Consider the following 15,550-nt stretch of genomic DNA (forward strand, 5'->3'; position numbering starts at 1 on the left):
GGAATGATTAAAGTGGGATTAAAAAAGACGATGAAAAGGATTTTGGATGTGTTTACAAATGGTGGCAATTAAACAGCAAGCTGTTCCACATTCATTAATACACAGGTTTGCGTGATAGTTGAGTTTAAAAAAAAGTTGGATCTTTTAAAGGTTAAAAAACTTGTATAGTATGGGAAGTCAAGTTAGAATTTGCACATAAAGATGCTTTTTTTTCAAAGATAGAAAGCTACATTTTCACCGTAAAAGTTGCAATATTATGATAACAAAGTATTTTTTTTCAATAAATACAATATAAATGTACTAGCTGATGAGACGCCCTCCAGCTAGTTCCTGCGGAAGGCTGGTAAGGTGGGCCTTCGGCCCACAAAAGTGTTGTTGCTTGGTTCAACTTTTTGTTCATCTTCATTGCTTATCGCGAAAATAAAGAGATGTTTAGCTCTACTAAATAACTAACAATTTCATTGCAATGCTTGTGGGTAGACAACATTTTTTCGCTAAGATGCCCGGGCGATCGTAGTGAGCCACTGCCTGAGCGGCGCAGTGGCGGCGCGGTGAAGTAGGTACGTTTTGAAAAGGGACAGACGGAAGGACAGACCGCGTGCGGGACGACGCGCAATATATATATAGATGTATGCATTTGTATATTTGTATACCTGCGCAACACGATCGCACAAAAAATGGCGCAAACTCGTCAGTTGTCACTACGGTCTATGTACATAAGGGCAGGTGGGGGTCTGCTTTTTATTTTCACTTACGGCAATTAAACAACACACTGTTAAACATCGATTCATGTCAGTGTACCTTTTGTCCAAAATGTAGCCTTCAACTTTGTGCAGTTCTTTGCCAAAAAAACCACATGGCTTGAAGTTGAGGCAGCATTTTTCACCAGTTCTGCATAAAACACACAAAGAGCAAAAGACGGGCGTAAACGGTGGCCGGTACTTTCATTCACTGCTCAGCCGCTGCTGTGGTTAGCATTAGCAATAGCATCTCTGAACCAGTACTGACACACATCTACTTACTTGTGGTTGATCACCTCCACACATCCATACTGCTCAATCCACAGCTGGCCCACGATGATGTTGTGCACGCAGCACGTGGGGTTGGTCCACGTGTACGCTTCGTTGTGCCTGCGCGGCAAACCAAAGTCTTGTTACGTTAGGAAGCGAAAGGACGTGGTGGTGAATTTTAGCCGTCCTCACTCGGGCAGCTCCAACGTGAGGATTCCTTGAGGCTCGGCTTGCATACTCTTCCCCCAGAATTTGAGTTTGGGGTAGATGGAGCCGTGGAAGACAAATTCCTGCCGGAGACCTTCGGCGTGGAAGGCGCTGATGGGAGGGTGGTGGCTCACCTGCTCCGATACGAGCCGGAAACCCAGGTCCTCCCTGGATTGATGACAATCAAGTCGTGATTCTCAGATGGAGGCCTTACTCCAGTCATATGCGACATGAGTCCAACTTCATTTTAGGGCTTGAGTTTTGCTTAGGAAAAAGACTCCACGGGAAAATTCAACTTGAGTTTGTGAATATGTATGTTTCCGACGCATTCCGCGATAAGTGAAAAAAAGCTCTCTCAATAAGAGGCACAATCTTGTTTTTTTTCGGTCAATCTTAGTTGAAATTTCCTGTACAATTGACACAAAACAAAAGACAATTAAAATGTACATATTTAAATACCAAAATGTTCAAACAACGCAGCTAGCAAACGTCCAAGCTTTAATGCTAACATATAATGTGAAGTGCCATAGGCAGGCTAATATGAATTAGCATAGATGTGCAAAAGTGATTCTAATCTGCAACCGCAAATTAAATATTGTATATTCATTCATTCATTCATCTTCCTAACCGCTTGATCCTCACTAGGGTCGTAGGGGGTGCTGGAGCCTATCCCAGCTGTCTTCGGGCAGTAGGCGGGGGGACACCCTGAATCGGTTGCCAGGCAATCGCAGGGCACACAGAGACGAACAACCATCCATGCTCACACTCACACCTAGGGACAATTTAGAGTGTTCAATCAGCCTGCCATGCCTGTTTTTAGAATGTGGGAGGAAACCGGAGCACCCGGAGAAAACCCACACAGGCCCGGGGAGAACAAGCAAACTCCACACAGGGAGGCCGGAGCTGGAATCGAACCCGGTACCTCTACAGTGCAAATTGTTTCCAGTTATTCATTCATTCATTCATCTTCCGTACCGCTTGATCCTCACTAGGGTCGCGAGGGGTGCTGGAGCCCATCCCAGCCGTCTCCGGGCAGTAGGCAGGGGACACCCTGAATCGGTTGCCAGCCAATCGCAGGGCACACATAGACGAACAACCATCCACGCTCACACTCACACCTAGGGACAATTTAGAGTGTTCAATCAGCCTGCCATGCACATTTTTGGAATGTGGGAGGAAACCAGAGCACCCGGAGAAAACCCACGCAGGCCCGGGGAGAACATGCAAACTCCACACAGGGAGGCCGGAGCTGCAATCGAACCCGGTACCTCTGCACTGTGAAGCCAACGCGCTTACCACTGGACTACCAGGCCGCCCCATATTGTATATTTAAACACCAAAATGTTCAAACAACTCAGATGGTGAAAGTCTGCTAGCTTAATGCTGGCATATAATGTGAAGTACCATAGAGGGTGATTAAAAACCTTCAAACAACAGCGGTGCTATTTTTATTTGACGGTTTGGTATGAGATTGTTTGAATGTAAAATGTGTTCCTTGGCTCCAAAAAGGGTGGGAAATATTGGATTCAAGGACTGCATTGATTTTCCCTTCACCTGACCAATTCGTAGGTTTCTCCGAGCAGCGGGTTGAAGGGCTTGCCCGTCCTCTCCGATTGCGATGCCACCGCAGACACCACAAAGGCCGCTACGGACTGACAAGAAAGGTTGAGCAATCAGCATTCTGTTTATTTTGCTGACTGGGCTCGTATGTTTTCGGATCTTCTTTACCTTCATCCTTTCAAGGGAGTCCATGGTGGCGTTGGCTTGCCGGATAAGGTACGTGTGCTCCATGTATTCGGTCAGGCGCTGCAAGAAGCTGAGCGGCTCGTTGAAGATCACCGGCATGGTGATTTTGGAGAGCTCCTGGAAGCCATGCCGGGGGAGGGGGGGAGGTACATTAAGCAGTGTTGCTCTTGGCAGGCATCTTAAAATTCGACTTTTGGATTAAAATGCTCATTAGTTTTAGTCACATTTCAGTCATTTGTATCGGTGGTAGTTTCAGCCCGGCTTTAGTTCATGAAAACTCAAAAGTTTTTAAGTCTACTTTGATGAAAACAATACTGCCAGACTACACACGGGCCAAATGAGGAAGGTTATACAGAACACAGCTGTCATGAAACAAATTGTCTTGCATGCTGAGAATATTTTCTCACCATTCCGATGCAGTTTCTGAGAATACTCCAAATGCTGAAGTCATTTCTTGAAAACATGGGTGCGGGCAAACTAGTCCTGAAACCATAATATCCATGCATTAAAAGAAAACATAATGTTTATTTTTTTCTGAATATTATGCAGATGGTAAATCAGATTGTTGGGAGGGTATTAAATGACATAATTTCAAGGAACGGTTGTATTATGAGAATATTTAGTGTTTGTGCTAAAATGAAGAAAAATCATATTGATCTAGAATTGTATTTGTTTGTTTCAGTGTATTTTATTTTATGAAAAAAAAAATGCATTGCAACGGCCCAGGTCTAAAAAGCACCACCTGCCTTTGGTGTTTCGTCTTTGTATTATATACTGCCCCCGGTGGTCGAGGAGGGCACGTCACAAGAAGCACAGTTGAAAACAATAAATGACGATACATAAACTTTTTAATTCTTTAGGTGATATTAAATGATTCCTGTATTTTTTTTAATAAAGTACAAGACTGCAGCATATTAGTTTTCTCATTAAAATCAAGTTACAAACATTTCTTTTTGTGTTTTCCAGGGGCAAGTATGGATGAATGGTCGTGCCATTCATTTCGATTGAGAAAGTTGGTTTGAGTGTTTCCACTTGACTACTCGGCTGATCCCCGATGATTGACACAGAAAATGACTCTCAGCTGACTGCTCTTATTTGGTTAAACATCACAGACACACATCAGCTGGAGGCGTCATATCTTATTTAAAGCTTGGCCCGCTAAGGAGATCTTTCATGTATTGAGCAATACCACTGCAGCAAAACCTGGCGGTGCTTGTATGATGTGTACCCTGCTGCGCTATAAGTCCTAGGATGTCCATTGGGCCAGCCAGGTCTACCCAATTCCTGCAACGCTGTCAAAGGATAAAGAATAGCAATTGAAGCTGCTACTAAACCCAGAGCAGTGATGCAATTTCCAGACAAAGTCTTCCCAGTCTTGTACTTTGGTGCTGTTTTGTGGGATAATTTCCTTCGTATGTCTCAAGGGAACCGTAACCGGAGCAATTTTATGAGGATGTAGGTTTCTAATGCAGCGGATGGGGACCAGCCTGGCCAGCCCGCAAAAAGTGAAAATCTGCGTAAAACTCAACTCAACTCACTTTTATTTGCAGAGAATTTTTAAAAACAACCATAGGTGCATCCGAAGTGCTGGACATAAAGTAAAAGTCAGACGTACATAAACGAAGACAGTTAAAACGATAACTTCATAAAACACACCAAAACAATGCTTAGTCGACAACCAAATAATAAAAATGTGTTTTAAGAAGACTTTTAAAATGGACAGAGCTGGCTTGCCTAATGTTTAGCGGGATATATAGTAATTCCAAAGAGCAACGGACCAGCAACGGAAAAAAGCTCAATCTGCTCTGACTTGACGCTTAGTTTTTGGTACCTCCAGGACATCTGACCTGAGGCACCGGGCATGTGCAATTGGGTGGAGTTCAGGTGGAGCGAGATTATAAGATTTGAAAAAAATAAAATAGTCTAAAAATGAACTCTAAAGTGTACAGGGAGCCAATGAAGGGAGGCCAAAATGTGAGTTATATGCACCCTCCTACAAGCTCCAGTTCGGAGGTGAGTAGCATAATTTTGGAACAACTTGAGGGAGGACTCAGCAGCTATCTAAAAACAAAAGTTGGATTTAACAACAGCACCAATTTGCCGGACCAATTTAAAACCAAAGTTCAAGACTGTTGGCCCAGGTGGCCCAAATCAACAGGGTAGGATGTAAAAGGACCACTGGTACTAAACACCACAACTTCTGTTTTGTTTTCATGAAAATTTAAGTTCAGCCCCATCCAGGTTTTGACTTCCTTAAGACAGCACAAACGTGGCTTAAAGGAGAAAGCGTCCTTTTAACTTAGCAGAACATACCGTTGCACTGACTCTCACCCACATAGGAGTGAAAGGAAATACCATGCTTTCTTAAGTTGGACTGAGGGTCAGCAAATACAGTAAAAACAGCAGGGGCCTCAAAATTGAACCCTGTGGAACACCATACGACAGTGGTGAGGAGTTGGACTCGGATCAGCCAAGATTGACAGAAAAAGTCTTCTTGAATAAGCAGGAATATACTGGACAGGCAAGGAGCAGTTTCTTGAAGTTATTGTATTCATGGCAGTGTTGGCGTACGACAAAGTATTTGTCCAAATAATTGTGATGGATAGTGTTGCATCAGACTTGACATGACGCATAGACATTATGTGCATGTTGAGCCGGCTCATTAAAAGCTACCTGCAAGGAGCGGTCAACAAAGCTGACTGATTCCCGCCTAACGCCGAACCCGCGTCAATATTTAAACAGTTTAGACAAAGACACCGGTCCTTTGCTCTTCACTGCTACTGTAAATTATTCAGCGCATCAAGCGGAAAGAGCCGGGTGGCTGAAATAAAAAAGAGGAGCGAAGTTGGTGATGAGGAATTTCGAAAGTAATCATTGGCTTGTCGTAAAAAAAAAAAGTCGTAATTTCCAAAAATAAAGTTAGCTGTTAATTCTTGTTTTTATCGGGTATTTGGAGATTTTAAAGTTGCATATTGTGGGAATTCATTCATAATGTTACACAGCAGATACATTTTAAATCTGAAAAATTTATGTTTTCCAGAAAGGTTCTGTGTTTTGTTCAACGGAGATGTTGGCACAGTTGGACAGTCTGCGCTGGTGCAGCTTGATGAATGGCTGGTGAGGATGAGGAGAAAGGAGGGTCAGCGTGCAGCACGGTTGCATATTTGGACCTGAGAGTCGGCACTTGGAATTGGAAGCGGATTTACATGGGACAGCAGAAGTGAACCAATCTCTTTTTTCATCAATGGATGCCACCGTTTCTTCTTTATTTTCAAACTTAGCTTGTAGCAGCCGTGTGCACATTTTGAGCATGACGTCTCTGATCCACCCTGCCCGAAGACAGCTGGGATAGGCTCCAGCACACCCACGACATCCTCGTGAGGATAAGCGGACTAGAAAATGGATGGATGACTTTATTTTGTTACATATTAATAATATTCCCCAAAATTAGGTGGATTTAGTGTGTGTGTGATGAAAGACTCGAGCATCTCATTTGGAACGCCAGCATGCACCGCTGACCTGTACTTGGTGATCCCATTGGCTTGCGTCTGCTGGTCGTTGCCATGGCGATCGCCCTGCGCCATGCTGTCGAGGCGACTGCTGCTGCTGCTGCTGCTGCAGTTGCCAAACATGGCGCCACCTTCCTCCTCCTCCTCCTCCTCTTCCTCGAAGGAACGACTCGCCACCGTCTCAAAGCCACTCAGAGAGAGCTCAGAGTCTGAACCTGCTGCAATAGTTTAAAAAAATTTTTTTTTAGTAAGAACTTTTTGGGGAAAATGAATAAAATCTAATATTAAAATAAAGAAAAAGCTTAACATGATGAGCATGAATGGGATTTTTCACAGTTACCAAATTGGATACATGTGAAAAAGGTTGCATTCCTACAAAAATAAAATATGATCAAATGAAACGATTAAAAAAGTTAGATTACTATGATAAAGGTTGTAGGCACATTTTTCAAGAAAAAAAAGATGTAATATGACGAGAATATTTGTTCAGTTTTTTTTTCAATGTTGGTGAAACATTTTCACAAAAAAGAAACAGTGCATCAGATTAAAGTGTTTTTTCAAGTCAATTTTTTTCAATTAAAAAAAAATTTTGAAGTCAAAATTTAAAAAATATAATAAGTTGCACATCTTCAAGAAGAAAGTCGTAATATTCGAATCAAATAAGATTTTTTTCTTTAGAAGTGGTACATTATCGCGAAAACATGACGTAAGATTAAAGTGGGATTTTTTTTTTTCGAGATTAAAAAAATATATATATATTTCTTATTGCATTTATCTAAATTTCAGATTTTATGCCCCAAAATGTCATCCTATGAAACTGACCAGACACGGCGTCGTGGAACTCATCGTCGCTGAGGCCGCTGGAGCCCTTGACGACCACCTGCTCCAGCTCGTGGTGCTCGGTGGCAAGCGTCTGGAGAGCTTCCGACAGGATCTTATTCTTCTCCACCTCCAGCTCCAATTTCATGCTATGCACCTGCACACCCACAATGAAACGCTAACCAGTATTCCGTGCATACACTGAGAGGAAAACAAACATTAAGAGGCAACATCAAGATTAACAGCCAGATTCATATTTTCTGAATCAATGTAATATGACAAGAAAAATGCTGAAGTTCAATGAAGACAAAGGCCATAACAAGTGAATTTCTTTTCGGTTTGGAGATGATTTCCCATCTTTTGAATATACACCCTGCTGCTTCATTCACACTCGGCAGCGTCGTGTGTGCGGGCGCCGAGATAGAGAATATTCGGCATATTCCTGCTTAGAGCTAGCCTAATTGTGAGAAAATCCGAGGAGGCGTGTCGTGTGCCTTTCATGCCCACGCACGCCTCGGTTGAAAAGGTTTCGCCCAGCTGAGCCGGGGAGGCCCGGGCCAAGGTGTCAGGACTCCGAAAGCTGCGATCCGGCTCTTCCGCTGGATGATCTGGCAGCTCGTTTGGTCTCTAATGAGCAAGCTAATTCATTCCTTTTTTTTTTTCCTTCCCCAACACTAAACTCTGGAAACAAGGCATGAATGACACCGTTGTCGCTGCAGATGGTGGCCGATCCGCTTGAAACAAACACTATTGGAAGTATAGCTGCGTTTGTGTGCAGCAAGACTAAAACGGACATTTCATTAGGCACCCTGCTGAACAACGCCAGAGCTCAATTAAAAAAAAAAAACGGTTTGGGTGATAGTGGCCTCCAGAAATTGTGGAAAAAGAGGGTACGCCCAGTTGAAGTTTACTAAAAAACTAAGCTTAGGATCAAAAAAATTACAAAACTAAGCTTAGAATCAAGAAAATTACATGGTGTGTGTGTGTGTATTGAATCCAAAACCATATCACCTTGTCCGTCCAAACTGTGCTAGCTACTAACACGCAACGCATAACAGCAAAGGTGGGCTAAAGGAATTAGCATCAACGTCATGACTTAGCGCTAAACTTAACTCATTCACTCCCAAAGACGTATTTAAACGTCTTTTCAGACTTGGTCCAGAATTGGCAGGTACTGAATAAGTTAACATAAACATAAGTATTACATGTGTATTTAAAACTACCACGTAGCCTCGGCTAGCTTAATGCTACAAATAAAAAATAGCACCAACATAGCATTAGTTAAAACCCTTGAAGCGACATTAGCATAGCACTGCAGCAGACTGAGCAATTGTGACATCCATCCATTCATCCATTTTCTGAACCGCTTAATCCTCACTAGGGTCGCGGGGGGCGCTGGAGCCTATCCCAGCCGACTTCGGGCAGTAGGCGGGGGACACCCTGGATCAGTTGCCAGCCAATCGCAGCAATTGTGACATTTTCTTCAAGTATATAGGTATGCATGTATTATACTGACCCCTGGTGGCCAATGTGTGCACACCGGAAATAGAAGCTCAATGAATACATGAAGTATGTATAATGTGTAATTTCATTTCATTCAGGTAATATTATATGTTTTTACACGGTACAAAACTATTACATTTTTTTTGTCTGGAGGGAGATTAAAACATAAAATATTTAGTTGGTATTTAATGAGCTGGTGGAATAGATTATTGGCATTTCCAATCCTTTGAATAAGAAGTGATAACGCAGGGTTTCTCTGTATCCGTTTTTGTTGTTGTTGTTGTCTGTTTTCGATATGGAACGAAGTGTGTGGCGGCGTAACTCACCACTTCCTGTTTGGAGACCAGTCCGAGACAGACGGCAAGGTAAGAACCGGTCTCTCCCGACAGGTTGCGGATGGCCTGCAGCTTCTCCATCGTGAAGGAGGAAAACTCCTGGAGAACTGAACCACGGCAACAGCGGAATGGACCAATTTTAAACTCTTTTTTTTTGCCGCAAATTTCATATATTCTGACATTTTTGCGGTCATTCATTTGGTGTGGCTCCAAATCAGGGCGGTTGACCCTTGGCTGAGGTTTGCCCTCTATCGATTGCCCCTCCGCTATCAGTTGAAAACTTGTTCATTGAAAAAAAACAGATTTTTGTGAGCATTTTCCAAAATTTCCACATATTAGCCAGCGCATTCCCGTATCTGCTCGATGCCGATTGCATGCCCTTGGTGGAGGTCTGCTCTCGTCTGAGTGCCACTCAACCTTATCAGAAGATTATAGCCGCGGCGCGGCTGCTCATATCCCGCCGGGTTATTTCAATAAATGTGAAATAAAAGTTGTTGTCGTCGTTACCTTGTGGCACTCCGTCAGTCTTGACGGCGGACAGGAAAGCTTCCACTTCCTGCTCAAGCCTGACGTGGCTCGCCTGCGCCTCCTGCATCGGCAAAGACAAACCAACATCGGCAATGTGATTTTAAAACCTTTATGTTTTGAAAGCCTTATTTGGATCCCATATTTGAAGCCATAACACTTCATTTTGAAACTCTGATCCAGGCTTGGTTGTCCTATCCTACTTTCAAACTCGAACCGTTATTTGAAACCATAATCCAAAATTCAAGCTGTGTCTTGAAAGTCTAAAAGAAAAAGTGTAACCCTTGAAATTGAAGAAAACCTCAGTCTAACCCTTGAAGCCATGACCAAAAAAATGAAAAATAAAAAACCTAATCCCGAGTGGAGTTGTGAGTGTGGGGCTTTCCGCAGCGTGATCCTCGCACCACATTGGGTTTGTCTAATGACTGTAATTGCTGGTTTGCTGTTGCTGTTTGTTTGTGTGTGTTTGCCACCTGCAGGGCGTCGGCGATCCGACCCAGCGAGTTGCCTTCCTCCTCTTCCTCGTCTTCGTCGTCCTCGCGGCTGTCCTGCTCCTGGGAGCAGTAGTGCGTGCTGAAGGCCGAATGCTCGTCCAAAGCATCCAGCCAAGCCTGCGAGTCGACAATTTTCTTAAAATTATATTTGAAAGCGCCAACCAATGTTTTGAAATGTTGAAACTCTAACCCAGGCTTTAAACCAGGGGTGTCAAACATTCGGCCCGCGGGCCGGAACCGGCCCCCAAGGAGGTTTGATCGGGCCCGCAGGATAATTTAAAAGTGAAAAAATGCACAAAAGACAGAATGAATATTTTTAATAAGATGCAATTTGTGGAATATCCGCTAGGGGACATACTGTTTTGATCAGAGTAAAAGGCAACAGCCGCCTCAGTCTGTCACTGAGACAGACCCAACACAGCAGATGCACATTTGAATACTTTATTCTTTACACATTTAATAGCACTCTCCTGAGTTTGTAAGGTGTAGGCAGGGATTATATTTAGATTTCATATGCATGTGAAAATGGTTTAAAAATTCTTTTCTTTATAAGTGCATGACTATATTTTTTAAATACCAATTACTTGTTAACGTTGTGTGCCTTTGAACAATCATTGGAATCAGTTGCAATACATATATGTGAATGATAAAAGTAAATTGGACATTTGCCTGAGGAAATCTAAGGAGCTTCATGAAATGTTTTGTAAAAGATATGTTCATTAAATTTCAAAATTTTCCGAATGTTCTTGTGCTTCTTTAGACCACAACAAAGGAAAGACATTATTTTGGTTATTTATAGCAGAGTACGGTATAATTTTAATGGTCCGGCCCACTTTACATCGACCGAGGCCGCATGTGGCCCAGAATGTGAAATGAGTTTGACACCCCCGCTTTAAACCCTAATTTGAAACCTTACACAGAAACGCTAACACTGGCTTGCAAAGCTCTTTTCAACTCCGAACCTCATCTCAATACCCCAATTTCAAACGCTAACCTTGCAATTGCGGGCACGCAAGTGTACATCTATTGAAATCAATTTGGTTGTCAGCCCGTTCTGACATTTTCGACATCCAAAGCTGGTAAATAGCAGAGTACAAAGCATGAGAAACAAGGCGGCCATTGACTTTTCCTCCTCAGACAAATGTCAGAGCAAATTGGAAAGGGGGCCGGCCAAATGTGAGGTGATTTGTGTCATATGTGTTTGTTTTGGTGAGCGCACCGGCGGGACCTTGACTTCTCAAGTTGTCACAAAGAAGCCGTTATCGGGAGGCGGCGCCTGTAAATTGATCAGCCGGGACGGAGGAAGCGTAAAAAACAGCGAATCATCAAACCGTACTTTTCTTGTCGCCTCGGGCTCCTTTTTGGACGAGACTTTGAAGTAATGGACGCTGTCATCGAAGCACTTCAGGGTGAAGATGCACTTATCTTTGGATCGCATCTTGAACACCAAATTGGAAAAAAAAAAATCAAGAAAAAGAACATAAAAACATGGATGTATAGAAAAATACATTTATTTTAAAAAATACATTCCATCATTATTTTTAGTCCAGTATTACCATGATTATGATTATTATGGGTGTGGATGTATATAATCCCGATACAAACCAAAAGTTGTAAAAATATCATGGTTAAGGGTAAAGTATGAGCCTTAATGGAGACTTACTTTTTTCTTTTCTGATTGATATAAAAATCATTTAGTAGATATAAACACATAACGGGGTAGGACTAGATACGTTTTTTACTTCATCCTACTCCCTTGAACATAATAACTGTGTTGAATGAAGACTGATTTCTTTCTTTTTACTTTTTTATCTACCTTATTTTCTGTCAAATTATTACTGTATATGTTTTATGTCCAATAAACAAAACAAACAAACAAACAAACAAACAAAATTATATATAAATAAAACACGATCATTGTGAAGCCCAAACATTGACTTGCAACCCTACTTTGAAATCCTACCCCATGTTTTAAAGCCTAACCGTTTTTGGTAAACTAATCTGAAACCCCAACAGATGCTCGAAACCCTTTGTAACTTTGACCCTTTTTGAACCTTAAAACCCTAACTCGAAGAACTCATTTGAAACGCTAACCCTGGCCGGAAACTCTAACCGTTGCTTGGCAGCCTCCGTGACTACCCAATCCCATAAAATAAGGACGGTATCATCCCGATCCCGAATCAGCACTCGCCCATCCCTATTTGAAAAGTGTAACCAACGTCTAAAACTACAATTTGAACTCCCTTGTTTGAAACTCAAATTTAAGCAAAACAAATAAAAACGGGACCATTTGCAGGGGACAGTTCTCACCAGAAACTGCGCGTGAGTGAGGGACTTGCATCCTTGTCTCTTGATGTTAGCGACCGCATCAGACCTGGACCAGCGGGAGCCAAAGAGTGACAACTCAGCACACGCTTTCCAACTGACAACAATCTTCCAATCCACTCTTTACAGTCCTGAAAACTAACGGAGTGGAGACACTTCGACACTGTGCTTCAGTAGAATTTGTCACATGTCTTTACTTGACCTCATTATTTACACGTCGGGCAACCTTCACGTTTTACTTCACAACATTTACCCAAATGTTAAAATACCATCTGCATTACAATAAAATCCCACAAAAGAGAGGTACATGTGCCACGATTTGGGCGCCGCTGGGTTTACACAACTGTACGAAATGTACGAAAAATGATTTGTCTCGGTCACAACTTCTTTATATCACAAAGAGCTGATATTCGATTCGGGGTGGGTGTAAACTTTATATTCACTCAAAGTCTATTGAATACCAGAAATCTACGTTACTACGGTACTTAGGTAGGGCAAATAAATGTCAGATCCATTCAGACTCAACAAGGTGACTTGAACTACTTCCAATGTTATATTCTGTTACTTTCCCCTGAAGTATCACTTTTCAGCCACTTAACTTTGAAGATTCTCCACTGGTCTGCCGCTTGTGGCCATCTTTCTAATCAAAAGGCGAGCAAGGTCAAAGACGCCACCTACTGTTTGGAGTACCAGGACAGAACGCCGTCGTGAAGAACCACCCAGTAGGAGCGCCAGCCCAAAAATCTGGAGCTCTGCGGGGACGACACATGAGGGAGGAATCAGTACCATCGCTCCATTTTGACAGCGGCAGCACATTTCTGGACAAGCGCTGAGATATTCTCTCTTTGCTCTCCGAATGATCCCAGGAGGTGGTTGAATGGTAAAAGTACTTTCAATCTTGTTTTTCTTATTTTGTAATTTGTATTTTGTCATTCATTTTACACTGTAAATGCGTGGCTATTGTATACTACTATGACTAGCACTACTACTTATAATAATAAAAATAACACTTTTTTTCACACTATTTTATATAAATATTTGAATCTGAACATTTATCAAAACATTCTTCATGTCTTGACTTTCATTTACATGTTTTATGATAAACAAGACAGCTCTAGCAAGCGCTACCGTTAGCTTACCGACAAGCTCAGTAATTGAGCAGCTAACCGGCACATGTTAGCGCAGATACGCGCGCATCTGCCTGCGGCAATCTCATCAAACTTCATGTACTCATAACTGTCTCGGTGTTTACGCAATCATTACGCTCATCAATAGCCGCTCCGCAGGCTGCTAATTGAGGCCACAGGCGGACACACCAGAGAGGCGACCGCGCAACACATTTTCATGATGCCCATGTTTGCATTGAACCCACTAAAATGGAGCAATCAATGTTCTATTGGCGTACTTTCAGAGTGTGCTCCATCAACTGTTGTTCAAAGCATACAGTATGTAGTATGGATGTTTCCTGATTGGTAATGTATGGAGCGAACCCGGCCAATCCTCACACGTCGTAGAATTGAGGTCCAGTTTGGTCCCATGTCATGTCACATGTACATGACTGGAAAATTAAACGCAGGCGTGAACGTTTATTTTAAAAGCTCCAACCCTGGCTTGAATCCGACTTTGAAATCCTAACCCGGCGTCGAAACCCTAATTTACAACTCCACTTGTGAAACCATACTGTGGAACACAAAATGTATTTTGAAAGTCTGCCTTAAAATCGGTATCGGCATTCTGTTGGGTGGACACCTTTAAATGAAATCCACAAACAGGGCAGTTATTGAATGGCGTCCGAGGTTCTGGTGAACTTCACCTTCCAGAGGAGTCCCTCAAACCTCTTGGCGTGGCGTCTCATCCCCTGCAAAGACGAGAAACGCCAATAAACAAACCAAACCAAACCACAATTGCGGCCTTGGGTGCGAAGACTCACACGGTGGGCGCTGCCTTCAAGCAGCTGCCTCATGGCCGCATCGCTGGCCAACTGCAACACGGTCTGACCTGAGAAAAACGCGTCACATCAACAAAAAATGCTGACCCTGTCTCAAAATTCTCCTTGGTACTCCTCACTTTAGCTTGAAATACGATTTCAGACACCTCCTTTGAAACCTTACCAAGCTTCACAACACATTCTGGCCTGACAGAAACACGACGCCGTCATCAACATAAACAGAAAAAAAACCCTCAATCAGCATCAAGGCTAATTAGCACTGTTAGGCCTCTCGCCTAATCATCGCTTCTTGAGTCACGGCGCCAATCACTTAGCAACAAGCGTTTAATCAGACAGAAAAAAAAAAGAACACAGCGAAGAATCACTATACTGTCGTCTTTAAAAGCAGTCATTATATTTTCTGGCGAGCTGGTTTATTTTCACTGCTTTCCCACGCTTTTTAAAATGGCACGGTCAAAAGTACCGTATTTTCCGCACTGTACGGTGAAGCCTTATAATCCGATAATCCGCGGTTTATATATGAATCAATATTCAGATTTCTTGGACGTACTATTTGAAATGTTCTGTGAAGCGCCTTTGCGGCGGTTGTGAAAGCTCCGTATCAATCAAGCTTGAGTGTATTGTATTGTATTCCATTTAGCGTAGGTCCATCTAGTGGATGCACAATGCAACAACAGCCAATATTGTCACTTCTATTCATTCTATGTGCCTTATCATGCAATGGGCCCTACGCATGAAAACAATTTTAAAGTAGGCCATTCGTTGAAGATTATTAGGAGCCGACACAAGTCACTCGCATTTCGTTCACTCGGAAAACAATTGGGTAAAAATCAATCAATCGATCAGTAAATTAAAAAGGAACTTTTCGGATTCCGTTTCATTTGGGTGCTTTTTCTCTAAAAATGATCCAGAACGTTGGGTCAAATAGAGCGAGTATTGGTGTGGTTTGATAGCGTGATGCCCATCTTGAACATTCAAACTCCACACAGGAAGACCGGAGCCAGGATCGAACCCTTGATCTCTGCACTGTGAGGTTGACGCGCTCATAGAAACTGCTCTTGACAATTCCACTTGCGCCAACATCAAAAGGGACCGTTTGAAGACATTCGACTTCAGAGGCGTCCCATCC

At 42.6% G+C, this 15,550-nt stretch overlaps 1 protein-coding gene across 3 annotated transcripts in view; it reads right to left on the reverse strand.

The window, feature by feature from the left end:
- osbpl1a (oxysterol binding protein-like 1A) overlaps positions 1-15,550 on the reverse strand; it is a 32,823-nt gene that overhangs the window by 10,994 nt on the left and 6,279 nt on the right. For all 3 annotated transcript variants that reach the window (XM_052073157.1, XM_052073156.1, XM_052073155.1), the window contains 16 exons: positions 14,404-14,471; positions 14,287-14,331; positions 13,152-13,225; positions 12,459-12,522; positions 11,485-11,586; positions 10,128-10,265; positions 9,637-9,718; positions 9,121-9,236; positions 7,295-7,448; positions 6,483-6,687; positions 3,371-3,446; positions 2,946-3,080; positions 2,772-2,869; positions 1,203-1,385; positions 1,023-1,130; positions 802-891 (listed from right to left, as the gene is read on the reverse strand). In XM_052073157.1, coding sequence (XP_051929117.1) covers positions 802-891; positions 1,023-1,130; positions 1,203-1,385; positions 2,772-2,869; positions 2,946-3,080; positions 3,371-3,446; positions 6,483-6,687; positions 7,295-7,448; positions 9,121-9,236; positions 9,637-9,718; positions 10,128-10,265; positions 11,485-11,586; positions 12,459-12,522; positions 13,152-13,225; positions 14,287-14,331; positions 14,404-14,471 — 1,738 coding nt within the window. The remainder of the gene's footprint in view (positions 1-801; positions 892-1,022; positions 1,131-1,202; positions 1,386-2,771; positions 2,870-2,945; positions 3,081-3,370; positions 3,447-6,482; positions 6,688-7,294; positions 7,449-9,120; positions 9,237-9,636; positions 9,719-10,127; positions 10,266-11,484; positions 11,587-12,458; positions 12,523-13,151; positions 13,226-14,286; positions 14,332-14,403; positions 14,472-15,550) is intronic.

The sequence above is a fragment of the Hippocampus zosterae genome, chromosome 8, assembly GCF_025434085.1.
Source record: "Hippocampus zosterae strain Florida chromosome 8, ASM2543408v3, whole genome shotgun sequence".
Classification (NCBI taxonomy): Eukaryota; Metazoa; Chordata; class Actinopteri; order Syngnathiformes; family Syngnathidae; genus Hippocampus; species Hippocampus zosterae.